Source organism: Xiphophorus maculatus, chromosome 6, assembly GCF_002775205.1.
Source record: "Xiphophorus maculatus strain JP 163 A chromosome 6, X_maculatus-5.0-male, whole genome shotgun sequence".
Classification (NCBI taxonomy): domain Eukaryota; kingdom Metazoa; phylum Chordata; class Actinopteri; order Cyprinodontiformes; family Poeciliidae; genus Xiphophorus; species Xiphophorus maculatus.
Window position 1 is genome coordinate 11793940 of NC_036448.1, and position 20132 is coordinate 11814071.

At 40.6% G+C, this 20132-nt stretch overlaps 1 protein-coding gene across 1 annotated transcript in view; it reads left to right on the forward strand.

Annotated features, from left to right (window-relative positions):
* The first annotated feature begins 1966 nt into the window (after window positions 1-1966).
* Window positions 1967-20132, forward strand: part of LOC102217077 (protein unc-13 homolog A-like) — a 40648-nt gene continuing 22482 nt past the window's right edge. The window contains exons 1-11 of the mRNA XM_014476015.2: window positions 1967-2379; window positions 9301-9330; window positions 9522-9621; window positions 11056-11173; window positions 11244-11367; window positions 12065-12135; window positions 13914-13968; window positions 14356-14385; window positions 15554-15767; window positions 17570-18646; window positions 19337-19439. Of these exons, the coding sequence (XP_014331501.2) occupies window positions 2358-2379; window positions 9301-9330; window positions 9522-9621; window positions 11056-11173; window positions 11244-11367; window positions 12065-12135; window positions 13914-13968; window positions 14356-14385; window positions 15554-15767; window positions 17570-18646; window positions 19337-19439 (1944 nt within the window). The 5' untranslated portion in view covers window positions 1967-2357. The remainder of the gene's footprint in view (window positions 2380-9300; window positions 9331-9521; window positions 9622-11055; window positions 11174-11243; window positions 11368-12064; window positions 12136-13913; window positions 13969-14355; window positions 14386-15553; window positions 15768-17569; window positions 18647-19336; window positions 19440-20132) is intronic.

The following is a 20132-nucleotide window of genomic DNA, read 5'->3' on the forward strand; positions in this document are numbered from 1 at the left end:
CAAAACAGTCAAACAAGAGTCAAAATAATTCAACCATCCATTGTCCATTTGCATAAGCTTGTAAGGTCACAAACCGCTGGTGCCACTCTCTAGTGGCCATTGGGTGGGATACATTTTGGACAGATTGCAAGGAAATATAACCATGCACACTCATATCTGAGGACAATTTTAGAGAAACCAGTTAATTAAATCAACCATACTTTTGGAAGTTATTCCCAATGGAATTGAACCCAGGACAGTCTCATACAAGGCCCCAGTGTCACCGTGCAGCCCCAAAAGTCATTCACAAATTGTGATTCATTGACATGCAGTTCAAGATTTTCCTGTGCAATCAGGTTACAAATTTTCTTGTATTGTTGGGTAGCAGAGTTTCCATGTTAGAAACTAAATGAGACTTAGGAAAATGGACTTGGACAATGAGCAAAAAAATACAGACAGTTGTGATCAGGTTGTGCTACACATACCCCGAACTTTTGTGAATGAAAAGGACACGTTTGAAAAGTGTGAATGAGTATATTTTGTCACCATATTCTGCACTGTAAAACTGTGTTTTACTTGTTTGTTGCTTCATTGTTTTCTTTTCTTTCAGTCTGAAAAGGTAATAATAGATTTGTTGAGAAAAAAATTGAATAAATAGTTTTAACAATACTAGTAATTCATCTTATGTTTACCTTAGAGGTCAGTCAGGCTGGCGAGTGGAATAAAATGTTTGATTCGTCTGTGTTTCAGTCCCTTCAGTCTAAGACCAAGTTGTCTTCCACATCAATTCATTTCTGTTTGGTTTTAAATAACATTTTGGGATTTTCAGAGTTTGTTTCTTGATTTTCAGTCACTAATTTAACATGATAAAAAAAAATTCTTCATCAGTCAGCAGAGTTTGTTCTTTAAGTTTCTGGTTTTCTGTTTCCACTTGGGTGGATTTAGATTTAATTTCACTGAAGAATCAAAGTCACCACAGTCCCACCATATTTAACAGTCAGTATGATATTCCTCTTCTTGAATGCTGTGCTAATTCACGCGAGATGCAATCAGTTGTACAGTTTTCAGAAAGTTCCAATTTAGTTTATTCTATCCACAGAATATTTTTCCCATAATTTGGGATTCTCAAGATGATCCTGGGCAAATATTAGACAAATGCTTTTTGTTTATTTTTGCTTTTGACCATGGAAACTTCCTGCTGATGTCATTTTTGCCTAATCTCTTTCTTTTTGTTGAATCATGCACATCATGCAAGTGATGCCTGTAGTGCTTTAGATGCATTTCTGGGTTTTATGAGGTCATTCGTGAGTCATCGATGCTCTCTTGGAATAATTTTAATAGGCCAGCCACTTTTGTTCCATGTTTTCTCCATCTATGGATAATAGTGGTTCACTGTGGTTCTGGAGTGTTAGAAATGACAAGCTCCTTCCATCCCAATATTGTTTCTTGACTGTTCTTAAATTTCTTAAGATTATGTAACACTGTTTCTATCTAAAATCCACATTTAACAGATCTGGGTGTGGACAGTGAAGCTGAACAAAAAATATTTTCAGGTAATTTATGATTAACTATTAGGCCGCAGTTCCTTTCTCACATAAGGTTTTTGATAATTTTTATCTTATTAAAGTAGGAGATCATCATTTAAAGTCTGCATGTATTTAGTCTAAGCAACTTTGATTTTTTTTGATGATCAGAAATGTTAGAATAAAAGAAACCTGTTAAGGGTTAATATCATTCCACACAGCACTGTAAATTAGTTGAGTTTCACCGTGAAGTGAACTTAGAGCTAGTTAGTAACGGTGAACTGACACGCCATTGATTTTTGACAGAAACGTTGACCGTTCATCTTTTAAGCTGAATCAACCCGCCAGGTTTTACAGTGCAGACTGCATCGTCCTCCCATCACGATGATGTTACACAGTCCCATCCCGTCCTCCGTGCATCCCTGCAGCCCTCCGGAGGAGCGAACCCCCTCTCCGCCTGCTCCTCATCAACCGTGACGTCAGGGCGGCGAGGCACGGGGGAGTTGTCCTCGCGCCGGAGCCCGGTGGATGCTGCTGAAACAAGATGGCTGTGCGCGCAGGAGGAGCAGCGGCGGAGAGCTGAGGCAATGCAGAGGAGGAAGCAGAGGAGGGTGGGGGGCGAGGAATCTACTCCTGTCTGTCCTGTCCGGTCTTCAAAGGAGCAACAGTCCCGCAGAAGGACAGACGAGTCTCTCTGAGATGGTGTCAGTTTGTTACTGCCGCTGCCGTTCAGGGTAAGGGGTTTCTGTCGCTTTGAGTTTTTCCTGTGGCCAAGACTCTATAAAGAGGACTGACTAAACAAACCGCGGAGCACTAAGTAAAGGACGGCCGGGGACGCTCACGCCGCTTTCAGAGATGTCCCTGCTGTGTGTGGGAGGTAAGGAAGGAAACCAGCGAAAAAGACCGTGCGTGTGTGTGATGTTACTGAAGTGTTACCTGCTCACGGTTTAACTGCAGCAGCAGTCCCTGACTGTGCTGACTGTCTGTCAGCTGCCTGGAAAAAGTGTTGTCCGAGCGCAGGAGGTTCTTTGCTGAACGATCATTTAGAAAACATAGCGGCTCCAAACGCGTTGTTAATGGTTGTATGACTTTTGACTGAATATTTTATTGAATGGTGCGTTTTGTTTCCATTCACTGTTGGGACCAAACATATATTTATTTTAAAACAAATATATATTTTATATATTTTTTTTAAATGGCATTTTGAAGAATGGTAAAATTATCAGCTAATAACATGACCATTATCGTGCGGGCTGCTGTTTCCTTTCGGGGTGCTGTTAGTTCTGTTGCGGATAGTGTGCGCGCGCGCGCGTGTATGTGTAAGTGTGTGTTTCATCCACTCATTCATGCGTGGGCAGGAGGAGGAGGAGGAGGACGAGGAAAAGCCCCTGCTGCACCGCTGCCCTGCCGCTACCGCACCGCACCGCACCGCACCGCGCGCACTGCTCCCTTGCCGCTTACCGCTTCCCTGTGCCGCTTTGCCGTACCGAGGGAAATACTGGCGGCAGGAGGTGCAAGTCTATGGCACCCCACTCCCCCCCGACGCCCACCCTTTCAGGACCACTCCGCGTCTTCCCCTAAAATGCAATGCGTCACCTCCTCCCACCACACGCCCCAAAATGCACTTGATGCTGTCACTGAAACCTCTTATTAGTCGGATGAATAAGCGTAGCTGGCGAGGTAACGTGACGGAGTTTAGGACTAGTGAAAGGGCGGAGAAAGACCTAAACAGGGAGATTCTCTTCCACAGTATTCTCTAACACGTTTCTGAGTATTTTCTTTTACACAGACTAGAGCTGATTCAGCAACAAACGCTGAGACAAGTGGCAAGAGAACACATATAAAGAGTTAAGCATATATAGATTTTAGTTTAAAATAGCCTTCAGCAAATCCTCATCTCTATTTGTGGATATGTTTCAAGTCAGTAGTAATTCTTATGGTATCATAACTGTAGAGGTACTTATACACGATAAATTATAATGCTTTAACTGTTATAATGAAAAATGTAATTGTGATAAGAGTTAGACATCCGGTAATAATAACCATAAACTCTTCATCCAACATGTGGCACGGGGGCCATTTGCTGCCCTTGGAAGAATTCTGTGGGGTCTCTGACTGTAGACAGTAAACAAAGCTGATGCAGATGCACAATTTCATTTTCTATTTACTTTTATCTTGTTAAGGAAAGTGTTAGGTACAATACAAAGTATTACTCTTTTAAGAGAAGTGTTTTTTTTCTTTTTTTCAAGAAGCAAATAATTTTATTTTTAAAGTACTCAATCAACATTTTACTCAAAATCAAGAGTTTGGCAGAGTTAAACTGATCTAAATACAGCAAGTGATTCTGAGGATAGTTTATGTAATAAACCAAAGCATTTTCTGCGATACCAAAAAAGAAAAAAATTTACCCCAAAAGTTTGAAAATTCTAGATATTTCTTTTACATTAAATCAAACAAAACAACCAATTTTTGGATCAATGATTTGTTCTTTTCTACAAAAACGAGTTCACTTTGTTTCATTAAAATGTCTCATGATTCATTTATTGCTCTGCAGGTGCAAAACAAAAGAAATCCCAATATAATCATGGGTTTTTGACCGAGCACCTAAAACGTAGTGATTTTGGCCGTGGTATACATTGATAACGGTTGCAGACATTGGTTTACTACTGTCTCTGTCTTGATCTGTAAATAAATCATTGCAGAGTTGAAAACCTCTCAGTGAAGTCTGGGGTTGTTAAGACAAGATTTCCCCCTTGTTTTTCTTTTCTGTTATTTATTTATTTTTTTTACAATATCACATTCACAATTTTTTTTCACATTTTTATCATGGATTGTCCTAAAAGGAAAAGATCAGGTGGAAATAATAGCGGTGGCGTGGGTACTTTAAGACCCAGTAAAAAGCCATTTCAGTGAACAAGAATGAGTTTGACCTAGGGCAAATGAAATTCATTTCCTTGCTTTCCAGTAGCAAGTTAAAAAAGGTGAACAAATGGACTTGCCTCTCTAAAAATAGTGCTTCGAGTTACTGTAGTGCTTTTGGATTGCTTTCCTGTCTCATATTCAGCTCACATTTACATATTACTGTTAGTACAGAGGATAAAATCTGAAAATAACATCAATTTGCATGTGATAACAACTATTGATCCACCAAACCTTTATGACTGATACAGAAACAATCTGTACGTACACAAGCTGTAAAGATCAATTGAGCTTGCAGCAATCTTTATAAAAGCTAAAAGAAAATTTGAAGGCTTTTTTTAAGTCACGATACATCCAGCTGTTTAATAGACGCTGCTCCACCTCAGCCTGTCCTGTCAGTTCCACCCACTGACTGCTCCTGCTCTGAGTCACTCCCAGATGTCATTAAAAAGACCCTGGGAGTCATTCATTCATAAACGCTGGCTGCTGCAGACTACGAGGCTTGGCAGAGAGCCCTCTTTCTGTTCCGCTTACATCATTCATGCTTACCTGGCTCGAGCTATTTCTGGCCTGCACGGCACTTTGTGCCTCCTGAATAGGCAACGTTGGCATATCTGCCAGCCAAGCAGATTTCAGGCACAGACGCATATTCAATCTGAGCAATATTTGGCAACCTTTTGCCACTTTAATGTCCGGCCTTCTTATTGTCTTTCTTTTGGAACACAAAGTCACAGTCTGATGTCGCTGTCAGCAGCTGGATTACTGCTTCTCTCTCGCGATCTGTCAGAATAAGATTCTGTCTGTCTGAATGGAGGCATCCCTCTTTTGTGTCATGAAACAGCTGAAGTCAGCTCCACCTTTTTCCAGTTTATCTTCCCTGACAGTTCAAGATGAAGGGTCTGCTTGATTTCCTGTTCAGTCGGTTTTCTTGGCAATAACCAGCCCGTCCTCATAAGTCAGACTGTGCTGTCTTTGGAGGAAATTCCTGAATGAAGATAACGCAGGATATTTACTGCAGGTACTTTTGGGTTAGTAGCAGAGTCATTTAATCTTAAAACTAATTTGTAGCGTTTACCTCAATTTTTATGACTCCACAATGTTTGCACCAAAATGCCTTGCTAGATTTATTTTGAGGTCTTTTGGAGATTTTGTATTATCATGTTGCTTCCCCAAACTTTAGTGTCTGTTAGTGTTTCAAAGCTTGAGAAGAAGCTTAACAGAACATTCATACATTCACAATCAGATCAAAATGCACTCAGGTTGACTGTTTGCACTTAGGTAGCAACTTAAAGCAATTAATTACACTTGAATTTATTCAAGCATTATATAGTGAAGGGAACTGAATACAAACGCTTGGTATCCTTTTCAGATTGTTATTTGCATTTGTGTTAGAAACCAAACACTTTCCTTTCACATCATAATTATCAACTACTGACACATAAAATCTCAAAAACATAATGTGAAGTTTGTGTTTGTTGCAAAAGAAAAAGTTTAAGGGTTCCGAATACTTTTACAATACGCTTTACACTGTATCTATATCTATATGTCTTATTTGTCATGAACATGCAGAGCTTCCCTCAAGGTTGCTGAGGCTGAATGAAAGCAGTGATTATGTAATTTTCATCCTTGCTGCTGGTGCACAGCAAAGGAGCGAGCCACTGCATTTAGCATGTGACTCCATCATGAGGCGGCATGGCAGAAGCTGCAGGTTTATCTCCAGTGGGTGCTTGGTACACAAAAAAGGCTTGGAAAATAGAAAAGCACCTTGCTGACTCAGGGCAATTGTGCTTTTTCACTTTGTGTTTGTTATTATGGTGACTGGTTATGATGTAGGAACTGTACATGTAAGAAAATTGTGAGTTAGGTTATAATTTGTGTTGCTAGTAGATTTCTAAAGATAGAAAGGCTCAGGTTTTTTATGTACCACAGAGAACTTTTATATCTTATTCTGTAAACATGCGCATGTGAGGCATGCACACATCTGCAGTGAGGCGTGTGTGTGTGTGTGTGTGTGTGCGTGTGTGTGTGTGTGTGTGTGTGTGCGTGTGTGTGTGTGTGTGTGTGTGTGTGTGTGTGTGTGTGTGTGTGTGTGTGTGTGTGTGTGTGAGGACCTCCTAGAGTGTACGTGGTTGAGAGTAGTGGGTAGTGAAGCATTAAAAATGCATGTGTGAGTTACGTCACGGCTGGTAAAACAGTGCTGCAGAGAGGGAGCTCAGGCTTACAGAGCACACAGAAAAATCCACAGGCAGATACTGTTTGATTTAGACTGGAATATTTGCCTTAATGCCAGAAAAAGAGAGAAATTTGTTCCAAATGTGTTAAATAATAGATACAGAATAATAAACGTCTTTATGGATGAATAATTAATATGAGATGAGCATGTTGCTGTGTGTGTTTTTTTACTTTTCCGAGCACATTGAAATCCATGTTTAGCACTGGTTATGGCTTCCGGTTTGATCTAAGTTGTAGAAACATCAGAGCAAATAAAGAATCATATTTTCAGTCAGCATTTGCATAACTGACTGTTTGAATTCCTCACACATACTTATGTAATGCTGAGTGTGCTTGGTGACCTCTGCCTCTTTGTGATGATGGATAATATGTATATTTTTCAGGTTCTATGTTATATATGAATTGCTTAGTATGAAAACAAAGTGCCTTTATGAAAATATATATTTTTTGTCAACTTCAATATTTTCTACATTGGACTTATAGGTACTTAAATAAGTACTTTCTTAAGTACTTATTGCAATAAACAGTGTGCTTCTCACAAGTTAACTTGCAGAAATGAACTAAAATTATATGGGGCGTGCAGTAGTGGCGCAGGGGGTTAGCACACGCCACGTTTGGAGGCCCTAGTCCTCGACGCGGACATCGCGGGTTCGACTCCCGGTCCCGACGACCTTTGCCGCATGTCTTCCCCCCTCTCCTCACCCTCCTTCCTGTCTGCCTACTGTCAAAAAAATACGAGCCACTAGCGCTACAAAAACTCTTCGGAGAAGAAATAAAAAATAAAAAAATTATATGTTTGAAGCTAGTAGTTAGCATTTCACACTAATATGATGTAAGTAAAAATTTTAAAGACATTTTGCATTCAGCTTACTTTTATTTGTTCTCAGATTTTAAGTGGTGCGCTGAAGTTGTGCTAACAAATATTTTGACAACTTTCACAAAGTGTCTTAAAAGTCATGATATTTTGCTGAGATTTTGAGAGGTTAGATATAAATTTGTGGATAAATGTAACGTTGACAGAATATTAAGTCTGTTTTTTTAATATCAATTTTTTGCAAACAGAAATCTGAAGTGTGCCAGTGTTCACATCTTGGTTTTTGTTTCTGGTTTGATAATTTCCTTTTTTTGTTCATTTACTTAGATTTTGCCTTTTTTCATTCGTTTGTGTGTTTAATTTTCAGTTTACTGTTGTGCAGTTAGATTTAGGTTCTTTTTTTCTGTTATTGTTAATTTCAGGGTTTTTCTGTTATATTTTCTCACTTCCTCCTGCTCTGCTTATCTTTTTCCTTCCCTCAGCCTGACTCTCAGGACAGCTGTTTTTTATTTCCTCGTCTTGTCTGTGCTTACGTTTTCCCTCCAGCTGTTCCTCATTCCCTTGATTACACCTTTTGCATATATACCCATCTGTTCCCTTTTGTCTTTGTCTGATTCTCCCCCGTTAGCCCTGTGTTTTTCTCCCTCGAAAAGTTTTTGCTGTAAGTGTTTTGTAACTCTCTTTATTAAATTGGTTACTCTGAGTCTTCCACTTTCCTCTCAGTATTTTAATCTGATCCCTTCGCTTCACATGACAGGTAGACATTAATATTCAGCATTCTTAACGCTCCTAAAGCAAAACATTCCCCACAGCATGATGATGCCACCACCACCATGTTTTATTGTGATCAAGACGATGCTCAGCATTCTATCACATATACAAATTGTTTGTCACATTTAAACCAAAAAGTTAGGTTTTGGTCTCATCTGATCAGAGCTCCTTATTTTACATGCTTCCTTTGACTTTAGGACTCTTAACATGTTTTTTAAAAGATGAGTTTCTTTTTGCAACTCCTCCATAAACACTAGATTTTGGTGTTTAAACTTTGTCCCTGTTTACTGATGACCTCTGCCCTGAGAGAGCTTCACAGAGCAGCTGGATTGTCTGAAGGTCACACAGGATTTTATTTAGCGGTATCAAAACAACATATGATTACACATACAAAATGCTTGCAACACTTTTCAGATATTTATTTTGTAAAAGAAATTTTAAAAACCACTTCCTGGGCGTGCCGTGGTGGCGTAGGGGATAGTGCGACCCATGTTTGGAGGCCTCGAGTCCTCAACGCAGTCGTCGCGGGTTTGACTCCCGGACCTGGCGACATTTGCTGCATGCTTCCCCCCTTTCTTTCCCCCTTTTCTGTCAGCCTACTTTCAAAAATAAGGGACACTTGAGCCCACAAAAAGACCCCCTTGTGGGGTACAAAAAAAAAAAAAAAATATATATATAAAAAACGCCCTGCGACAGACTGGCGACCTGTCCAGGGTGTACCCCGCCTCTCGCCCGGAACGTAGCTGGAGATGGGCACCAGCAACCCTCCCGACCCCATTAGGGACAAGGGTGAACAGAAAATGGATGGATGGATATATAAAAAACACTTCCTTCCACTACCAAAGTATTTGCTAAAAATTTAATTAAACAGAAGAAAGATTTTTAAAATTTTCATTTAATGAAAAGGTTTTGTTTCAATGTCCCACATGTCGCCTTGACTGCTATTTTAGTACATTGCAAACCTCCTTGGTTCGCCCTCACTGTATGAAAACAGAAGACATGTGAGCATGAAAACAGATGGTGTTCCTGTGTGTCACCATGTCCCTCTCTGTGTTCCCACAGTGAAGAAAGCCAAGCTGGATGGACCCCAAGGTAAGGGCTTGGTTCACCGAAATAATGGGAGGAGGTGCATGAGGAATCTGTGTTTTGTTTGTGGCTAGATCTTTTTAGAAAAGAGTTAGCGATCGTGTCGCTGAACAGAATGTATATTCGATAGTAAAATGCAGATTTATTTTCTCCATCTGATATTTTCTGTTCTTCTCTTTGTCTTTTTCTCCTTGCAGAAAAGTTTAACACTTATGTGACTCTAAAAGTGCAAAATGTGAAGAGCACAACCATTGCTGTCAGGGGCAACCTGCCCTGCTGGGAGCAGGACTTCATGTTGTGAGTCCTTCCGTATCCCCTCTCTCTTAGTCTCTCTCTCTCCCTCTCTCTCTCTCACATGCCTTCATCACGAGCTTCTTCTCATTCACCGTCTTCTGCTTCTCCCTCCACTGCTTCTCGAATGCTTGATTTCTATCAGCTTTCGTCTCTCTTTCTTTCCACTTCTTCATCGTAAGTGCTCTTTATCCCTGTATTGTTTCTCGCAGCTCTTCCTCTCCACCTTCATCAGCTGTCTCCTACTCTTTCTCATCTGATACTTCTGCCTCTCTCTCATTCTCGTTCTTAACTTTGGCCTCCTTCCACCCCTTCTTTTCTCTTCTTTGTCACTTCCCCTGCATAAACCCCGTTCATCTTCATCTTCATCTTGGCCTCACCTCTTTCTCTCCCCATTCTGTAGTAACCCCAATGCTCCTCTTTTCCTCTCCCTCCATTCCCTCTCTGCAGCTTTCTTCTCTAGACTAGATATTTCTCTTTTGTTCTTTTTTTTATTTCATCTTAAATTTCCACAGATGTTGTATGGTATCTCGTTGCAAGCGGTAATATTACACAACAGTGAATATTTGGCTGTTGGAGTGACTCAGTGTTGACGGTGTAGCAGCATATGGGCGGTGAAGGGTGAGAATCATTTAGCGGGATGTGGGCTGCAGCAGGCAGGATTACTGCGGAGTCCTCGGCATCTGTATGATGTTTGGAGGCGTGCAGCATTGTACTGGGGTTGCATCAGTGGAGCTGTGTTATGTAACATTTGGGCTACAGAGAGGGACTCATGTCTTCCCTCAAACTGACTCGCCTCCGCCCACCCCTCCCTCAGTAACCGCTTTAAATCAAACTTCTCTTACAGAAAAAAGAAGTAACATTGATATAGGGAGTCTACTCCCTTTACTTCTTAATTAAACTTCCCTCTTTGTCCCTCCAGGCAGGCGATGCAATCACCTTTTCCCTCCCTCCCCTTAGTCATCACTCTTTCATCACTTTCCATCTTTCTCTCTGCTGTCTAATATAGGATTTATATTGGACTGTTATGGAGTTGCTCCAAACGTATCAACCTGTATGTTAGCCACAGTAAAAACAAAAAATAGAGTGTATTCACACAACTGACACATTTGATTCGCTTTAAATGGAGCAGACTTTGTTTGGATATTTGTGCAGGTGTAAATGCACTCATGCAAATCCTGGTGCGGACCAAACATCTGGATCGAGACCGACTTTCTGAGATGGTTTCAGTCAGGAAGCTAACAAAGTAGATCCATGTGGAGATGGAAAAAACCCCAGAGGGAAAGTCCTTAGTTGCATCATAGCTATGAAACCCTTTTTACTTGTCGACCAGCTGTTTCCATGTTTCTACTTCTGTTTTGATGATTTATTTTGTCAAATTTAAGCATTCATGATATCCTAATATTTTTAATTTTTTTAATTGATTTTTTTCTCCTGTAGTGAAATCAACCGGCTGGATCTTGGCCTGACAGTGGAGATGTGGAACAAAGGGTTAATCTGGGACACCATGGTCGGCACCGTGTGGATTCCCCTCCGTAGCATCCGACAGTCAAATGAGGTTCGCCATGACCACCACTATATTCTTCAATGGTTTGTGCAATTTTTACCTGCAATCTTTGTGTACACAGGAAGGTCCTGGGGAGTGGCTCACGTTGGACTCTCAAGTCATCATGGCTGACAGTGAGATCTGTGGAACCAAAGATCCCACTCTACACCTGGTGCTGCTTGATACACGCTTTGAACTGCCACTAGGTGAGACTAGTGTGGGTAGAGTAGCAAGAATTGTTCTCACGAAAGAAAAGCATAATTTAACAAAGTAGAAGTAAAATGCATAGTGCATTTTTTCTGTAGTTACCCTAGTAAATGTAAGTAATTATCTACGTCTTTTCAGTGAAATCACTTGGAGTGGGTTTGGAACAAATAAATTATATTTGTCTGTATATTTTCACTGCAAACAGTAACAAATGAGCAGCAAAAAACTGCCTGATTAACTACCCTGACCCACTTTTTAGTTGTGTAGTTTGCACCAACAGAAGTGTTTGTGTCCTTTTTCTTCTCAGTGATCAAGCTGGGTTCCTCTTAGCATTGATTAGGTGTCATTTCTATCCTGTTTCCTCTTCCTCTAATCAATAATGTACACCTGACTCCTCAATATGCACATCCTGCCTATTTGTAGAGAGTTGGCTCTGAGACTGTAAGTAAAACAGGACAGTTTTAAATATAGAGTTGTGAGGTCAAGCCAAGGCATCTACAGCTGTATTTCTGTGTTGTTTAAAAAAATGAACCATCAGAACCAGGCCAAAGTATAATTACAGCTGATGTTTTTCCACCGTGTTTTGGTGTTATCTGACAGGTAATTTTGTGTGGGATTATTCAAAGAGTTTCAGTTGGATGAGCCTTATTTTGAGGAATTTTGTCACCCAGACTTTGACCGAATGATTGTTTTCAGATATCCCTGAGGATGAGGCGCGCTACTGGGCCAAAAAACTGGAGCAGCTCAATGCCATGAGGGACCAAGATGTAAGCTGTCAGCCTGTTTGTTTTAACACCCCCAAAATAATCCTGCAGTACAGGCACAAGCCAGAGAGCAGGTTGCACCATACTTGCTAAAATCCCATAACACTTTCTTCACTTTCCACAGTGCTTTGCATAAATGTTCAGGGTTTCCCCCAGTGTATTATAAGCCTGGCGGCCCGCCATGCATTCCTGTGAGAAATTATTTTTCTTTGGAGAACTCAAGGCTCTGGTTGCGCAGCTATATGAACTGCAGGAATAACTTGTAGTCACGAATTCAGAGGTGAGCGTTGAGGGAGCGGTGAGATTTTTCTTTGTGAACAAAGAATTATATGCGGCGTTTACATCTCAACACGCTGCCCAGCGTGTGGCTCTGTCTTCCCTGTAAAGTTTATGTCTGTGTTCCCGGTGTCCCGGAGCGTTAGTGGTTAATGAACCAGCGCTAACCTCATCATGCAGGTTCAGCCCAGTGAGGAGGTTTCGCGCTCTCCTCGTAGTCACGCATCATGCTGTTTTTATATTATTTTAGTAGTAGTAGTAGTAGTATTTTTCCGGTTACACGATGCATCAACCATATCAAATGCGTTGTCTACTTAGTCAGCCAGAGTTAATACACGCGACTGCGCGGAGATCTAAAAATCTCGTCCCATTAACTCCACCAACCAGAATAGCTTCTGTGACTCTTATTAAAAACTCAACAGACACGAAATGGAAGAGCTACTAGAGCCACATTAGATTAAATTAAATATCCAGTTTGTTGCTCATCTCTGCGCAGTGCAGCGGATTTTACTGATCATGCAGGGCCGGTCCAAAGCTGTATGAAGCCTTGAGCAGAATTTGATTTAGGGGCCCCTTTTGTTGCTAAAAACATCAACACCTCTTAAAGCTTCTGTGTTAGATTTAATATGGGAGCGGGGAAGTAATTTATTTATCCAACCTAAAAAGCAATCAGTTATAATTACAGTTTACTAATTTGCATTTGTGAAAGAACAGAGCTCAAACTCAAAGATTAAACTCACAGCATCAGATTGTTGCTGTGGTAACAAAACAATCGTACTATGAATACTGTTCTTTGAAGTTTTACAAAATTAACTTCCCAGCTCCTTAAATGTTACATTTATACATCTGTGGTCTATGATAAAATATTAGCATTTATGGGGCCCCTGAAGCCGTGGTGGGCCTTTTGGAGCTGCTGACTTAATTTGGATAAAACAGAAGTACAAATAATTAATATTCATTTTAATTGGATTTTTTGATTTGTCGTTTTTAAGACTAGCTGTGGGTTTCAATAGCATTTCACTGGCATTTCCCCGTAACATATAATTACCCAGTAATATTTTTACATTTCTTGTGTACTTAACATTTTTTAATACAAAAACATGGTGGACCGCCTCTGCGCCCCGACCACTGGGCTTAGCAAGTTTTCTGGGGGAAACCCTGAATGTTGATACCACTTAAACCTTTTCTTGACTTTCTGTAATTTGGAAAGAAAATTAGTAGCAGTTTGTTTTTTAAAATGTCACACAAAAGGTTTGGGATGCATGCTAAGCTTTTCAGATTTCAGTTTGGAAATATTCTGGGATGCATTCTTGTTGATCCATTAATATAAAATCTCAATAGAATAAATTGAAAGATGTAGTTTAAAGGTGACAAAATGTGAGAAAGGCTATTATTTCCCAAGATACTGTGTGCATAACTTTATATATGATACATATTTTTGTGATCCCCAGCCAACTTTGTGTTTAATAATAAGTTTTCATCTGTCCTGCTTCTGTCAAATGCAGTACTCACACCAGGAGGAACAGGAACGCCCTCTCCATGTGCTGGGAACCCAGTGTTGTAAGTAACCTGCAGCTGATTGTACAAAACTGAAAATTATCCATTTAGGTGTAATTAGATTGCTTTAACTCAGCCTCTGATATTATGTTTGGCCACACATGGGTTGCTGTGTGTTAGAGGGGAAACAGGTCTTGTTCGCTGCACCATAAAGGATCAATAATCCTATCAAATGTCTGGAGTCAAGCTCCTTGAGATTGCCTGCGATTTTCTGCTGTTGGTCTAGTCTGTGGAGTTCGCTGAGCCAGCTGTCTGAGGCAATTAGAGAGACTCTTTCCATTCACTGCCTGCATTGGGGAACATTGATGCACTGATGGCGGGAATGCGTGTCGGAGTATGAGTACCAGTTCAGGTCAAGATCAATACAAACCCTGTCCTGTTTCTCTGCAGGTAACTGGAGTCTGTGGGGAGATCAGCAAAGTAAGTGCACCATATTCTGTACTCAATGTTTTTCATCTCTAAGTGAAAATTATTTCATGGTCTTTCGCAATGTGCAGCATAATCTATTGATTTAGAAAGGGCTTTCAGGATGCCTCGTCAGGATCTGACGTTCTCTGTTAATTAGATAAATCATTAAAAAGTAAAAGTCTTTTCCTTATCACTTTTATTGCCTCACTGTGTCTGAAGAATCAATAACAGTGATACGATTCAAAAGTAGATGCTAATTGTTCACATATGTTGGACTTGATGGACATTCACAAGCAGATTGCACTTCTTTGTGAATTTCCACTAAAGTGATTAAAAAATATCTGATTAAATAATGTCTATTGAGTACAGATTTATTCTAAATTATATTTTTGATAGTTACACAAATGCCTTTGAAGGAAAAAATATTTTACCTACATTTCGGTCACTTCTGGTTGTGGAAAATGGTATTTATTCCCCAGTTTTCATTTTATTTGATTCAACATGGAGTAGATTTAATTTATGGGTGATTTAAAAGGAGGACAAGAACATTACTTATAAATATTTCTTGCTCTGCCACAGTCAAAACAGAAAACTTACAAATCTTGTCCAAAAAATGTCTGATTTTCTCTGTCATCTCCCCCATTGTTGTGATCAGGGGATGGTGTTATATAAGTGCCTGTCAGACTCACCCACACAACTGCAGCTATTCATTTCTGTTAACTCAGAGGAAAAAAGAAAGAGCAGGGGGTAATGATAGACGTTGAGCAGATTAAGTTTCTCACACAGAGAAGGAGAAAGAGAGAATGATACATGCAGGACCAGGGATGATATCTAAAACTTAGTCTGATGCCTTTTAAAGGAGTCAGCAGTGCAACAGTCGCAGACGTCATTTGGCTTTCAGAGTGCCAAAGATGAGGATTGATTATCATAAATGATTAATAGATCACCAGTTTGGCTTTTGACTGCTTCACTCTGTAGAATTGTATTAGCACTTTCCTCTGGGAGGGTAATTGTTGAGCTATAAACACCATCTTCCATGAATAATGTGTAGAGGGTTCAGTTGTGAAAGTGTGACGACCAGACAGAATTGGAAAGAATGGTTTGGTTGCGATTAAACTCTTTTTCACCTTCACTCTTATTATCACTTCCCTCTGCCTTTTATTTCTGTGTGTTTGAGTAGATGAGGACCCAGACAGCGCTGTTGACGACAGGGACAGCGACTATCGCAGTGAAACCAGTAACAGCATTCCACCTCCGTACTACAGCACATCCCAACCCAATGCCTCTGTCCACCAGTATCCCATCAGCCACCAGCATCGCAGCTCCAGAAGTTTGTCGTATCCACGTGCTGGGATCAACCAAGATCTTGACTACCACCATCAAAGGACAATCAGGTTTGCACCTTCCTTATTTAGTCATACGTATGTGCTTTCATGTTTATCTGTGCCTGTGAGAAAGAAAATCTTTTCAGTTCCCAAAATGACTAAAGGTTTAGTTAATAATTTGAAATGCAAAGTCTTGCAGAAAACATTCAGATCTGAGTTACAGTCAGTGAGGAGACTCCCATAATTCCTCATTTAATATTTGGCTAAATGCTTGACTTTTAAAAAAGAAATTAAATAATTATGTTTTATTTCACCCAGTTCTTTCTGAATGACCTCTAGCCCGGGTTTCCATGTAGTCTTGATGTATCTGGAAAAGTAAGGAAAACAAAAAACAGCTATGGAAACACTATTGATTTTTCTCATTGATTTGCAACATGACACCTGTGCCGTAAGATTTATGCAAATATACGTTAGTGTTTTTTCTACTTAATGACTGAAAGCGCATTCAAAAATAATAAAAATGAATATTTCACTTCTTTATGGGCTTCAGTCAGCTTAAAATTCAGGTTGAACCTGAGCGTTGTTCCTTAAAATGAGTGGTTAAAATGCCAAACAGTAAAAAAAAAAATTAAATTTTGTAGATATTTTTTACAAACTCAATAATGTTCACAAATTTTACATTAATGAATTTGCATTGTTGGACACTTAATTTCCTATTTAGCAAATAGATTCAGATTTTGCAATAGGTATTCCAGGTGGAGAGATTATTATTTTTTTAATCAATAAGGGTCTTTTTATGTTAGAAAGGTTTATTTATATATTAATTTGAATGGGAAAGTTCATTTTTGGTGACGTTAAAAGTGTATTTTGCTCAATATACTTCTATGACCATGACCATGACCTCCAAATGGCTCTAGAAGGAATTTAAATGAAAATATTATTTAGAAAAAAAATTCTTTGGTTCAGTTTTTTAACAGATACACAAAAAGCCATTTTTAATATTACAAAAACAGCTGAATGGAGTTCAGTCAAAAATGAGCTTTATAGTTTCCACCTGTGTGTCCAGGTGACACAACTGAGCCTGGTTCCAATTAATAAATTCAATGGATTTATAACATAAAATCTTACGATGTTGTCTGTTCACTGGTCAACTTTTCTTTAGCCCACCCAGACCGGTTTCTGTTTAATTCTTAGTTATTTTCGGAGCTGTGTGATTTCTCAGCGTTTATTGGGTGGGTTTTTTTCTCAGAGAGGGAATGAAAATATGCATCCACCTCTCGCTCTATGAATAATTCAGCTGGCAGTCTAACGGTCAATACGGCACATAAGATTAGCTGCTTGTGTGAGTGTATTGGACAGGGGCATCCCCCCTCTATCCCCACACCTTCTCCTCTCCATCTCATCCACTCAGCTCTGTGCGCACCCTCCCTCTCTACCTCTCTTCCTTCTGTTTTGTGCCCACTGCTGTCTTCTTATCTTCTCTATCATCTTCCTTTCTCTCTAGGAGCCTGTGCTCAGTTTTTTAATAATCCCCATTCATCAAGACGTACAAAGCTAGTTTTTTGTTGTTTCATTTCTTGATATTTCCTCCTTTTTTCTTTGTCAGCTGTCCAGCAGCATATTTCTGCTCTGCTCTGTTTCTTTCTGCTTGTCTGGTACCCTTGTACTTCCTGTGTTTTCATTGATTAGCCATCAGCAGTTCTCTCTACTGCTCTGAGATGCGCATAAAAGGTGTTTAGAGGGGAGCACAGCGTACCGGCCACAGTGTGTCAATACAGCACTCAATAATCATTTCTGACAAAGAGGCTGACTGTTTACTACATATTACTGCATTCTAACTTTTTCTTGCTGTCGTCTATCTTTCTTTCCAGCCCCACCGGAAGCTATGCGTCTTCTGCAGAGCTCAGCCGGTGCAGCAGCCAGTTGAGTGAAGAAGATTACGGAGGAGAGTACGGAGAGAGGGACCCGTACGACGAGAATGACTCATACCACTCCTGCCACTCCTCTGTCAGCTACAGCAAAGGCTCCCCGGACTGGGACCCCGATGAGACCCAGGGGGCGTACAGTGATGAGGGCGGCTACAGCAAAGACGGAGGAGAGGAGGTCGCGCTCTACGAGGGAGATGACGGAGAACTGTATGAGGGGGAGGAGGAAGGTCTATATGAGGATGAGGAGATGATGTATGATGATGAGGACTTGTACAACCTGGACGGGACCCTCAGTGAGGACCTTGAGCCGCCATTCACTCCCACTCCAACGTCAACCGCACCGCCGATGCTTGACGTACCCAACTTCAGGCCTCCTCTGGAGAAACAGTCTTCTATACACCAACAGCCTCCAGGTAAAACCCCCAACCAAACGTCCAATCAGGCTCAGCCTCCCACAGCACAGCCTCCTACTGGCCAACAAGCGGCCCAGCCCCCCAAACAACCCCAGACACAACCTCAACCTCAAGCAGCCCCATCTGCCACGTCCTTCTTCTCAATGGCCAAACCTCTGACTGCTGCAGTCACAGGCCTGGCTTCTTCGTTCCTGTCATCGGTTCCCGCTGCCCAGCCTCCACAGGCTCACCCACCAACGTCAGCCGTTCCTCAGCAGCACCAGTCCGCTGCAGCAAACTCTGTCCCTCCTTCACACCCGGCCACCATGGCTAATTTGGCATCCCAGCCGCCCTCCACTGCCACGGGTCTTCCATCCCAGCAGCCCCTGCCCTCCGCGGTGCCACAATCACACGCCAGCGATCCCGCTATCACACAGCCAGCCAGTCTTGAGGACGCAGCGCCTCCGATTGAGGAAGAGTGGTTAGAAAACGAGATGATGGAGGAGAAGGAAGTTAGTACTCCCCCTGCTCAAGAGGAGGAGAAGCTTCCTGCAGAGCAGAAAGAGGAGCAGTATGAAGAGAGCAGACCGCTGACACCTGAAGAGCAAAAGGAGGTTCCACCTGAAAGGTAAGAAATGTTGGGAATGGAAATGAAACTGAAGAACTGAATCGTCAACAGATGACAGCAGTGACTAGATTTGTGTCCGTTTAATAGGGGTGGGCGATATGGACTTAAAGTTTTATCACAATATTTTGTGGTACTATTATCACACCAATAAAAGTGACAATAAAAACTATTTATTACTTCTTGTTTTGGTAACTATATGGCTCTGACTGCATAACACAGCAATTGTAGCCCCACAAACAGATTCTTCTCTTGAAAAACACACCATTTGTTATACGCTTCTTTTTTATACCAATCACATGAAAGTGTAATTTTTATCACTAAGCACTAATCACATAGAAAATGCAATTAATTATATTTTTAAAATTATTATTATTTATCAGTGCTCTCATGGAGCAAACAGTGGAGAAACTAGTACAACTAATAATCCTGACGATTCAGACAGTTTGGGAGGGTTTAGCATTAATAGGACTTTATTGTGACAACAATAAATCAAAACTTTTATGAAATTAAAAATTTATGACGGTAAATGATAAATGATACAATAAATGAAATATATCCTTGACAAAGAGTATATTTCACTATCCTTCACTCTCCCTTTTCATGGCTCTTTTGTCATACTGCAGCTCGAGCACCACGCTATGGTGCACTATTGCTTTTTTTGTTGTTAAATATAAAATACCCTTCCTTTAGTCCTCCAGTACCAGAGGAGCCGAAGGAGCCAGTGGATCCAGCCGTCAGAGCCAAAGAGAACTGGCTCAGGCTCTATAACAAGGTCTTAGACCAGCTACGAGAGGTAAGCTCACTGATCAGCTTCCTGCTGCCGTATTTTCAGGTCTGTTGGTCTGATTGATTTCCAGACAATAATTTAAGTATGCACCAGTTCAAGAGACTCTACAAGTTTCTACCAAGTCTTTGAAATATTTATGCGCTGTGCAATATTGATGTGCAGGTTAGATATGTACGGCGACTTCCTGAAGTCTATTTTGATCCTGAGTTTTGCAGTTCACCAGGCAACAGACATGATGCCATATGTCTTCTATAATTAATACTTTTCAGCTTTCTTAAAATATTAATACTTGTCAAAAGGCAAGCTTTTATTTTAGTTAGGGTGGAGCACCACATGGCTTGATTTAGCTGAGCACTTTTCAGTTTTTGCTTGCTTGGTTTTCACTTGCATATTTTGTTTAATCATTACATTTTGAATTCAGTTGTGCAAAGAATTAATCACTTGCTTCAATGTTTTGTTGATGTTTGTTTCTTTGCGTTTTATGTACATTTGGCTTCCTTTTCCTTGTCTTTATTTTTTTTGTTTATTTGTGCCGACCCACTTTGTTTTCTTTCCAGTTTCATGTCATTGCCATAGCGATACTCACATGCACTTTGCTCGACCATCATTGGAGCATGCTGACAGGTAGGTGCAGCCTGAATGTTTGAGAATCGGTGAAGTCCTAAGTCCTGTCTGACATTACAGACACTTTCATTTTGT